The sequence below is a fragment of the Limulus polyphemus genome, unplaced genomic scaffold, assembly GCF_000517525.1.
Source record: "Limulus polyphemus unplaced genomic scaffold, Limulus_polyphemus-2.1.2 Scaffold3039, whole genome shotgun sequence".
Lineage (NCBI taxonomy): Eukaryota > Metazoa > Arthropoda > Merostomata > Xiphosura > Limulidae > Limulus > Limulus polyphemus.
The window spans coordinates 89,626-101,757 of NW_013668649.1; the positions used below are offsets into that span (position 1 = coordinate 89,626).

Below are 12,132 nucleotides of genomic sequence, written 5' to 3' on the forward strand. Positions count from 1 at the left end.
TTTTAACCTAAAACTAGTAACGAAACTAAAGTTAAAAGTAAAGGTAAAAGTAAACGAACCAAAACTTAAATTTACTTTCCTTACGTTAAGTTAGTACGTTACCTTTGTACTCGGTTGTTGCTTGATGCAGGTTGCTAAGCTTTTAAAAATGTGTACATGGAGGATATGAAACAAATATTTTTTAGGTTGTATATATACATTTGAATAATTAAAAAATCATAAATTACTACACTAATACCACAGAATTCCACTATAATTTATCAAGCTTAGTAACTAAGATATATTTGGATCTAAAAAAATATGAAATTTTGAGCATACTATAGACACACCCTACCTCATTGAAACATTGGTTGAAAAGAAAGAAATAGTGCCAAGCCCATTAAAATGGCTGATAGAGCCACTAGGGGGACATTCTGAGTTCTGATTGGTTATTCATGTCATATATAGAAGTAAGTGTATATAAGGGAGAGTTTCTAAATATGGAAAGAGGTGGGCAGGGTGTCACTGTGTTTGATTTATTACATGAGCAATAGCTTAGCAAATTGAAAAGATAAGAAGCTCTTATTTTATATTCTAGCTTGTAAATATTGGTAATTTGAGTTTCTAATTCATGCAAAACTATAGACTTAGTATGCAAGACCTGTTTACAATTATCAAATTGGAAATCGAGCCCAAGATTATTAATAGCATATGGAATAAACAATTATAATTATCAATGTGGAAATCACACGTAGAATTACTAATAGTGGATATTTGGTTTTAAAATATGCAAGAAACACTTATACCTATCAATGTAGAACTTTTACCCTGGATAACTAACAGTGTATACTCAGTTTTACACCTTCCAAGATCTGATTGTAATTATCAATGTGAAAATCCCACAAAGGATCACTAAAAGTTAACATTTTCCTTACCTGAAAATATATTTCCAGTATAAACCTCTTTACACAGTTCAGCTATCTTCCTTGCACATCTCCCAAAGGGACTTGCATGCTACTAGCCTTGACACAACTCCCACTTAATTTCACATAATATAATGTGAATTGCACTACTGCATTATGATGTAATTACGTGGCAAAGCTCTCCACCAACAGGAAGGTGACACACCTCCATGTGCAATAACTCCCCCTATGCAGTTACACTTCAAAAATTCATTCTTTGAGGAAGCAAAGAATACAAAAATATAGTAGAAGTGGGGAGGAAGGGTGGGAATGTGTGTGAAGAAGTATCTATTTTCAGGTATGCACACTTCTGCATACAGTTTAGTTAGAATTCCACATTGAAGTGATGGAAGAGCTGACGCAAAGTTTTACCCAGATGAGCTCCCTTCAGAAAGCACCCGAAGGAAGAATTTGACATCTAATGGCAGGACTTTGTAGTAGCACACTCATGAGAGAACAATGTTCATCTAGGGAAGATGGCATAGTATAATAGTGTGTGTTCACCTAAACTCAACTGAACAGATAACACCCACAGGAAGAGGACACAGGAATATAGGTTGTGCTCACCTCAACTTTCAGAACGGACATGACCACAGGAGGAGGGCGACAGGATCGTAGTGCATGCTCACCTCAACTCTACTCAGATTTTGGTTGCAGGTGGAGGGCACAGTATCATAATGTGTGATCGGCTCAACTCTACTGAACAGATACAGGTCACTAGAGAAGGGTACAAGTGGCATGTGTTGTATGTATAGTTATATGATGGGTGACCTGAACTACTCTGACAATATCACCATCATCCCACTTCCTACCAAACTGGTACATCACCCCAGCATACAAGTCCAATCAGTGAGGGTTCTCCATGGTCCACCATCCCAGTGGCTAGGAGCTGATGAACAGCAAAGGTTTCCTGTGCTCCACTCAATGAGAAGATGGAGGGGGGGGGGAGTTCACGGTGGGGAAACCCAAACAAAATGTTCAGATTCCCATTCATTTTTCCTCATCTACATTGCACTCTCACAATTATGTTTGTATGGATTTTAATACTGTATGAATACATATACCTCAAAAGCTAAAATTTGCTCAATGTCAAAGTGATACACCTGAAGCAAGCAGACCTTACTATATTCAAATTCTAGATTTGAAAATAAACTAAATCAAAGAATGTGACTTGCAAGGTCAAGAATATTTTTCTTGATTGCTGTAGCTTTCAATTTAAGTAATATTCAAAAGCATACAAACTCAAGTAAATGATGTAAATAGTTAAATACACAGTTACTGATCAGTGATTACATATGGAATCATCATATTTCATATAGTAATTAAAAATATATGACAGTAATGAATTAGTGAAGACGTTACACACCACATGTTATATAGTTTGAGATTTTAAATATACAAACAGGTATTATAAATAAATTACTATCCATTAAAAAATTTTGAACATATAATGTACTTATCCACTAAGGCACTACTTACAGGATATGTAGAAGGTGAGGGTCTCTTCAGAGTTGCATGAACACGGTGCAGAAGTGGACGAATAGTGCTTGAGAGCTGGGAATAAATGTTTCTCAATCCTTTATGCCGAAGAGACTTGTCTACAAACTTTCTATATTTTAAACTTCCACTTGATGTAGAATTGTATTTATCAGATGGAAAGAGATCTATACACTGCTTATTAAAACTGGAAAAGCTGCTTTCTGGAGTGCTTAGAGGATTTCCAGAGAACACTTCAGGGGAAACTGGCACTGAGCTACATGTACGAGATAGCTCACTGACACTTTTGTCTGAACTGCTTGTATTTGGACTGTTGTCACCCGAGTTTACCCCTTTAAACTGAACAATCTTGGGAGAAAAAGCTCCAATTCTGGTCTTTCCAACAACAGAGGAGCATAATGAAATATCCTTATCTTTCTCTTTATCATCATTTAAACAGCTCTCAAATTCTTGTGGATCATAACAAGGCCAGCCTACTTTCATTTTATTCTTAATTCCAAACATCTTTGCAAGTAAATTTATCTTCTGTCGAAGGTCTCTCATGATATTGTACCACTGATTTAAGGTTTTGATTCTTGTAACAACCTCTATACTGTTGTAAAGTGGAACTTCCTCACCTAGTACTTTTGTGCAAGGATACAACTGTTCTACTTCATCTAATTTTTCTAACATCTTCTCAACCTTCTGGAATGCTTCCGTTTCTTTAATAATGCAGAACTGACACAACTCGCTTAGTGTATCACTACATTCACACTGATCATCACTCATACTATTTAAACAGAAAGAGTCCTCAAAAGACACCTGCCTTGAAAAGTTAAATGGAGATATGTGAGGCCTTCTCTGAGGTATACTTTCATGTGCTGGCTTACAATTGTCACCATTTTTTTCCTCAAACTCATAAAAGTTTTCAAAAGAATCTTTACTGGTCATTCTTGCATCATTTGTTGATGAAAGAATACATTCTAAACATGATTTTTCTAATTCTTTTTCTGTAGGGGCAGCAGAAACCTTTTCCATTTCACTTGATTCTGTAATAGTTCTATTATCTCCCACAAGAGAGCCAAATTCCTTTTGACTACAATCAACTAATTCCTTTAAAGTGGGCACACTGTCTTTTTTATCAGAGTCTTCAATACTCTCATGTTTGATCACAGTTATTTCTTCCAATGTTAACTGACTGGGGTTTTTGTCTTCGATGCAAAAGTTCAGAAGTTCTTCTAGGATCTCATGCACTACGTGACGTTTTCTGGATAAAATATTATCTTGCTCAACCAGTGTAACACCACTATACCATGCCTGTAGATGCAACCATAATAGATCTTTGGATTCTTTTTGGTAAAGCAGTTTCTCCTGACTGTCCTGAAAATTTAAAAATAGAGTTTAACAGGTATCTTCTCAGTTATCATCAAAGAACTGCTGGATCCTTCATTTTATGGATCCTGTATTTATGGTATACTTCTAATACAAATTATAAAAACCTGGAGATAAACTTAAAGTATACAAAATAAAGAGGATAGATAAAAATTATTTACCTCTACTAGTCTTCAATGTATAACTATTAACAGCTATTCTATTTGTATTCTTTTGTTGTTGTTTTTGAAATAAACTAAATAAAATATTATTATGAAATTTAACAATTCTTTTTTTTTACTATCCTGAAGAAGGTCTACAACACATACGTAAAACTATTTTTCAAGATGCCAATCCAAATAAAATGTTTCTTACACCATTTTTCTATCTTGACAGTTATTTCAGATTAAAAAATACAAATAATTAAACAAAATAAGTTATTAGTATCAGAATAACTGTTTCAGAACACATATTAATTGTTGAAAAATATTTACAATTATACATAAAAAAATTAAACAGGTAACAAAAGGTGATGGGTAAGAAAAAACGTAAAGACAGGAAAACTGAGAACTCAACAGTGTTACAGGAGATGGGGTGTCAGCCCCCCAAGTGGGTAGAAGGGATTCCACTAACAAAAAAGGGCAACAGCCATAAGCCATGGCAAAAACATCCCAGAGTCAAGGAGCAAAAGGCATTAGTGTGGAAACAAAGCTGATTCGGAAATGTGTCAACATGGACACATATGTTTGGAGAAGGAAAGAAACTAAATAATCCTCAGCAGGAGTGTCATGTAGTGAGGAAGGGAAATAATTAAAAGACATAGGAGAAAGGAAAGTAGAGAACAAAACTGAGTAATCAAATCCACAAAAAGATGGAGGAGGAATACTGTCACCAACAGGTAAAGAAAAGCCTAGTACAAATTCAGGAAATGGAAAGAGCCTATCAATGCAATCATCCTTATGGACAGGTTCAAAAAGAGGAGAACATACTTCAAACATAATGACAGAAAAGCATAAAAAATTTATGATACAATGAACTACAGTGATAACATCTTCCACATGAGCCTCTTAGTGAGCCTCCAGTAGCAACACTGCCAGATCCTTGGGAGGAAATAATAGTCACTGTCACTTGATAATTCATGATAATTTAGAATTATTCCCAATCAATTTTTCTTTTTTTACTTATTTAGTGGAAATGTAACTTTAAATCAAAGTTAAAACAAACTAAAATGAAACCAAAGAGAATTAACACTAAAAAAGCAGCACAAATCTTACAAAATTGATTGAGAAACTTAGAGAAACACCTCTATTAAAGACAGTGCCAAAGATAAGAATGAAGTTGATTTCAAATGTAAGCTCTTATGGCAATATACTGTACATGTAAAAATGTGTTGCCCTCCCATTGGTAGTGGGCTATTGTCACATGATGATTAGATCTTACACTATCGCACTTCCTGTTATAACATGTCTTAGGTAGTAGATAGCTCAAGACTAGTGGCACGTAAAACCTCTCAAAGGTGATGTGCGAGAAATATCTACTGTGTAAGTATATTGCTGGGAGAAGAGATTCAAGGGATAGGATCACTAACAAAGAGAATGAATTTCATCTACAGGCCATAGAGGAGGAGTGTGAAGTTTGCAGAGGAGGTGACAACTGACAGTCAACATCAAGAAGAGATAGAAAGAATCTGGAATAATGCAACAATCAGACAATGGAGGTAAGAAGAGGGAAAAAATCTTATGAGGTCAGGTGCATCTCCCCAATAATCAGTAGAAACAATAGAAATGTCACATACTCAAGTCATCAGAATAGCAACTCCAGTCACTATGTCACATTTAAAGAAAACATGACAACTCTTTTGAAGCTGAAGTGATGTTGAAGGAGAGAGCTCAAAACTGATACACCTGATCCCAGTTAGGACCTCTAAAGGTTTCAAAAAACAGATATGTGAAATTGTATTCAATAAGATCCACAAAAGTGATTTCATGGAAAGTAATAATATTATTGGTACTATTGGTATTTTTTTAGAAGGATTTGATTACCCATGGTACTTTCACCTAGGCCTTTTTTTTATTGATTATATTAAGAGTATTTATCAAAACCTGAACAGTGGGTTAATGACGATGGGGAATAATGCTGTCAAAGAAACCCTCTCACAGACTCTAAAAAATTTTTTCCAAAATATCATAGTTTGATTAAGAAAAATTATCAAATTAATGTAGGAAAAGAAAATAATTCATATCAGAATCTCTAACTGAAATAAAATATGTTCCCTTCTTTCTCAACAAGTAAATGAAAGAAAGAAAGGTAACACTTCAAATATTAACTAAAAGTTGAAAGTAATGAGCTCAAAAATTCCAACATTCTTAATGAAAAAAAAACATGATAAACATTGCAATGCCAAGAAAAAAGAATGAGCTTTTGTTATATACAAAAGGCTTGAGGAGAGTACTGTGGATGTGTTGCATTCATATTTGTGAAGGGGGTAGAACCTAATGCTGATTGCATCACAGACTTGCATGGTACAAGTTATTACATGTAGAGGTCAGTTTCATTCAAAGGCTTGGTGCAAAAACAAAATCTTCTGGCAGTGGCCCAAAGTATAGGCTATTTGCTCTGTGGAGAGATGAATAGCATTTCACTCATAAAGAAAAATTTGATAACTTGTAAACAACAGAACATTTGTGATATACAGTACTTATGAAACTTTTAACCCAATCTAAAGACATATTAGGCCAACTGAGATATAACAGACAGTTGTGGTGGTGTAGTTACGTGTATTATAAACTGTGAGAACTAGGTTAAGTAAGTGAATTTTATTAATATTAATTTTATCTAAATAATTTACAAATCAAAATTAAGATAAAGAATAATCACACAAAAATATTTATTTATTTAATTTTAACACTAATTATTTATTATTATTAACTTTACCATCATTCAGAAGAACTAGCAAACCATAAAGCTAGTTTTCTTGTTCAATGTTGATAATTTTCAAGTGATATTTTCCTCATTCACTTACACACTGGACCCATACTTGCAGGTGAAGGCACACAACTGAGTTAAGTTAAAGCAATGATGAGTTTACCAAAGGCCCACTTAGAATTTTATCAAACTACAAGTATCAGAGATTAATATATTAGTTTACAAGGTCTATTGGTTAAAAAAATGATTTTCACAGAATTGAGGAAAATACTTCACAATACTTCATTTACTAATGACCATGGTTTAGCTAGTAAATGAATCACCAGGTACAGACTGGAATGTTTTTTTTCCTCAATTCTGTAATTATGGAGTTTCAACAAGTACTGATAGTTTCAAGAGTTGATTATATAAAATGATCTTTCCTCAATCTAACTTAAAAAAAGGTGTTATTACTTGCTTCTTTTCATCAGTTAAACCTAAGGCAACATCTGCTGATGGGCATGAAGATAAGGTTTAACTTACAGTGTTACTTATCATCAAAAGCTTAGAATATGATAAGTTAGAATCCACAGTCAAGACACACTTCTATTGAGTTACAATTAAATTTCTTAAAAATACTAGTTGTTCTTCCAAGAGGACCATTTGGCAACAAAGTTTTCATCAATATAAGTGACTTCCTTTTCTTTATTCTCTTATCAGTAACTTGTTATTGGTCCTAACGATAAGCTCAGCTTTTAACTCTCTCAACACAGTCTCGGGTCAATTTAACCAACCATGTAATCTGTTTGTACTCATTTAACATCTTTATACATTTAATACTTCTAACTTTCAATATAATGTGTACATCTTCACAAAATTTGGCAGTCTTTCAGTTAACATTATAAGTCTTTCACATACAAAAAAACACATTTTTTAGCAAAGTATTTTTAATAAAATAAAATAAAAGATTTGTCCATGAATATATTGAGTATTTGTTTTGAAAAGTCCTTGTGCAAGATGATTTTCATGTTAAGATTAAAAATACTTTTTTCATCTCAAAAATCTCAAGTTTCTTTTGTATAATTCCTGAAACCTCCTAAATATATTTCAAACATTTGTTTTGAGTAACACTTTATATTTTATCTGTTATTTTCTTTATCCTAACTCTATACAAGGTTGATCAATTTGACCAACATCATAAAAAAAAAGAAAAAGAAATCTAAATTACCCTTTTTTTTCTTTCTAGAATGGCTTCAAATTGTAACATGAAACTACATCCATTTATCCTAAGTAGCTTTAAACTGGTAACAATATACATCTATTTGTAATTAAATTTTATTGTTTTATTGCCTTTGAACTGTGTCTAACTACTATCCATGCCATTATAAGTTGTAAATCACTCGAAGGAACAAGCAGCTCACGTTACACTATTGAATTACATTACCCACAAGCTTGCTCCGTGCATGCCTCGTGAAACATTTTTATTAAATTATTATTATTATTTACTTTACCTAATCTAATTTCAACTAACCTAAAAAGATCCCTATGTTTTACATTTTAGTTACTTTTATAATAATAAATAAAGATTAAACAAGAAATAAAATACTCACCCAATCTTTTTTTTTTCTTGCTGCCGATTGTCCATGACAGTTAACCCTACTTTTTATACTAATGGTAGTAATGCATAAATAATTTTGATTTGACTAAATAATGCACCAAAGAACATAAACTAATAACATGCAAAAAGTAGACATCACTTACCTCTCAAAATTTTCCTGGCTTTTTAACTATGCAACAAGAACTATTACAAATTCATCCAAGTTGAATGAAATTGAAATTTAACTATTCAGAACTTAACATTATACAATACATCATTTGATATATGAAAACCTTGACTTTCTATTGGTTATAGGTAATATAAATTAAACATACAAAAGAACTATTAACAAATCCTGAAAGAGAGAATGTGACAGGTTGGTGTGGCAGGAGGGTACTGATTTTCTATTTGATAGCTCTGTAACTAAACAAAATTGAAGGATATAACAATTATGCTTTGTCTGAAGAATTACAATTTTCTAGTGAGTAATTTATGTTAAATTCATACTTTTTGGAAAATAAAATAAAGAAGAGAAGATGCCTAGAGAAAATGTGTCATGTGTGTCACACTTGGGGAATTTCAAGATTTTTTTAAATTTTACCTCGTAGAATTAAGAACTTAAAACTTGTATACTATTAAAATATGGATTATTAACTATGATTTTGTGCTATATTAATTGGTATAACATAAATAAAAAGTAATTTTATAAAATGTAAGACACTAAAACCTTGTGTCATGTACAGTAAAGGATACCCATGACAATAGGGTTAATGAGCAAAGGCTGAACAGTGTTCATTTCAAGAATTATACAAGGGGGGGGGGGATTTCCCCCTGTGCAGAAAATCCTCACTGAAATATTTGAACTATTTTGTCTTTTTTACAGAGAAACTTTAACAACTGAATTAAAGTTGTAACACATGAGTCAGGATTTACTATTATTTCATCAAATACTTGAACCCAGCAATTATACAAATAGATTATACATTTAAATATCATAACCAATATTAATAAAATATATCAATGTAAGTTTGTGGAGTTGAATGTTTTAAGTTAGCATTTTCCTACACTGAAAATGTATTTCCAATAGATACCTCCCTCACAAAATTGTTTTTCTTGACTACCACTGCCCTCTATTGGAACAAATTTTCAACCCATGCCACTAGCCTTCTACCTCTAGTTTTTGCATATCCACATGCAAGTGATTATGCAGCAGCTCTAAACCAATAGGAGAATGACACCACTCTTATAGTAACCAATGACCTTTTCACATCTGCACTTGTTAATCACTTTGAGAGGTCAGATGATCTACACCATATATCATTGGAAGTGGGGAGGCTGGGTGGGAAATGTGAGGTGAGGTAAGTATCTATCAGAAATACATTTTCAGTGAAAATGCTAACTTCCAATACAATATCTTACCTCCTCTCCCAAAATAGCTAGAATCCCACAATGAACTGGTGGAGTGCCGATAAAAAAAAAGATGATCCTCTTTAGGAAGTGACCTCAAAGAGAGACCAGGAGATGTGGAACCAAAAGAGAAAATATCACACCTTAGCAGGCAGAATCTGGAATGGTACATCAGATCTGTGATAGGTAGAAGATCACCTACCTCTTCACCACAAAATGGGAATTGGTAGGGAAGATGAACTTCCATATTCAAATCCATTTCCATTTGCACACATTTCCAACACAGTCAAACTCAAACCTCCAGGAACAGACATTTAGCAGACAGTAGGAAGGTGGAGAGCCCCAGCGAGATGACATTTCAAGATCAAAACCTGATGGCAATGGGTATGGTCCTTCCAATCTGTGGTAGGAGGAGTATATACAGCTTTACACAAGCAAGAAAATGTGCTACATCCAGCTACAACCAACACCATATCCACCGAGAACCTACATCTAGCAGATGGTAGGAAAAAAGACCAAAAATCTGGGGTGGATCTTCAGTCCAAAATCTGATGGCAGTGGACATTTGTTATCCAGTCCACGATAGGAGGTGGGATACTGGCCAGCAAACGTGTGAGGACTTACTTAGTTGGACCATCTGACCATCTCCAACCAACACTGAGAATGTACATCCAGAGGATGATAGGGAGGAGAAATGTCTCAGCCTGAGGGGCAAACTACAATAATATATATATATATATATTTGTGAAACAGAGGAGTGCTTCAATGAAAACCTGGCAGCATCTGGAATTGTACATCAGGTCTGCGGTAGGAAGAGTCTGAATGCCATGGAGCAGCAATTTCTGTCTGCTTTACTCATGTTATTCCATGAGTGTAAAGTCCAGGACAAACATATTTATAAGAGAACTGGAGGGTACTAATAGCAGTCCAATGGAACACCCCATCTCTACGGTGTGTATAACCCAAAAATATATGTAATAGTTTAGTCATATATAACAATAAAACGGAGAGACACACACAACTAACACCTGTCAGCATCTGGAATTGTACATCAGGTCCATGGTAGGAAGGGCTACAACATAATTGACATTGAGCAGGGTTGCAGGATTGGCAGCACAGATTTTCAAAAAAAAAGTATACCTGCTTAGGCTCAACTTGCTACAGAGTGGGATCGACAATACATTAGCAAAAAGGCACCTGAAAAAGTAAGAAGAGTTTGAAAAAAAAAGAACTTCTGACAATAAAAAAATGGGAAAATTTAAAGAAATAATTAAAAAAAAGTCAGTAGTATACCAGAATCCAAAAAAATCCATGAGCAAAAACCAGCACATCTGTACAATACTACTGTCAAACAAGAAGTGATTAACAAGTGCAGATGTGAAGAGAGTGCTGGTTAGAATACCCTATATCTAGTAAATACTAGAGCATTCGCCAAGGTACAGGATAGTTCTAGAAAATAGGTGGCGCCACACCAGTCACGTGACCTCGATGACGCAACATTACTATCATTACATAGTAAGACCCACACTTCTGTTGTTGTTTTATAATTAAAACATACTAACTGATATATAAATATTTTATTCTGATATTTTGCAAAGGGGTTAAATAAAGTTAAATTACATAAATTTTATACATAAGTTAAAAGTCAAGATAACATATATACAAAAGGAGCATCAATGTATGGATAAACAATGCTTAATTTATAAGTTAATGCACTGAGAAGTACACGTACAGTTGTATGCAAATCATATTTAGATGCAAAAATAAAAACGTAAATTTTTATTCTTGTACGGTTCTTTTATATATGTGTTAAAACTCAGTGTACAAGTGACAACACTAAAGTCCATATGTATGTCATGAGACAGTCTAAACACATTAGTGTCAATAATACCAGGAAAGCTATGACATTTTCACAGTTGGGGTGCTAATACATTGAAGACCAGACTAATATTTTAAGTGCTATGAATTGACTTTCTTTGTAACTTATGGTGTCTGTATCGTTTGGTAATCTCTTCTAACAGGATGTATCAAGGATTAGTCGGTGTTATTAAAACCACCTGTACTGTAAGCTATTACAACTCACAGTAATGTTCAAATGCGTCCACGCTAGGCTGAAGGAAAGTGACCCCCAACAGGGGCGAGATAGTTAGGACAACGTACAAAGGTCACGCTGCTGACCCAAAGGTCAATAAACAAAAGTACGGCTGCAATGAAACATAAAAATAAACTTGAAATAAAAATATATTTATGAAAGAAAATTAAAATGTTTTTATCTACATATATAAACATGAAATCTTAGTTAAAAACAAAAATACTCATTTATTGTTAGGTTTATTTACAAATATTATTTTTGGGTCTTGTATATTACCGAAACCATAAGGAGAGTATGTGATTATTAAAAAATTAAAAATAGATAAAATTTGCAGTCGTGGGAGG

The 12,132-nt window shown here is 33.6% G+C and overlaps 1 protein-coding gene across 1 annotated transcript in view; it reads right to left on the reverse strand.

Annotated features, from left to right (window-relative positions):
* LOC106468520 (mitogen-activated protein kinase kinase kinase 4-like) overlaps positions 1-12,132 on the reverse strand; it is a gene marked incomplete at its 3' end in the record, with an annotated part of 137,027 nt that overhangs the window by 89,039 nt on the left and 35,856 nt on the right. Inside the window, exon 4 of the mRNA XM_013928953.1 lies at positions 2,421-3,797. Coding sequence (XP_013784407.1) covers positions 2,421-3,797 — 1,377 coding nt within the window. The remainder of the gene's footprint in view (positions 1-2,420; positions 3,798-12,132) is intronic.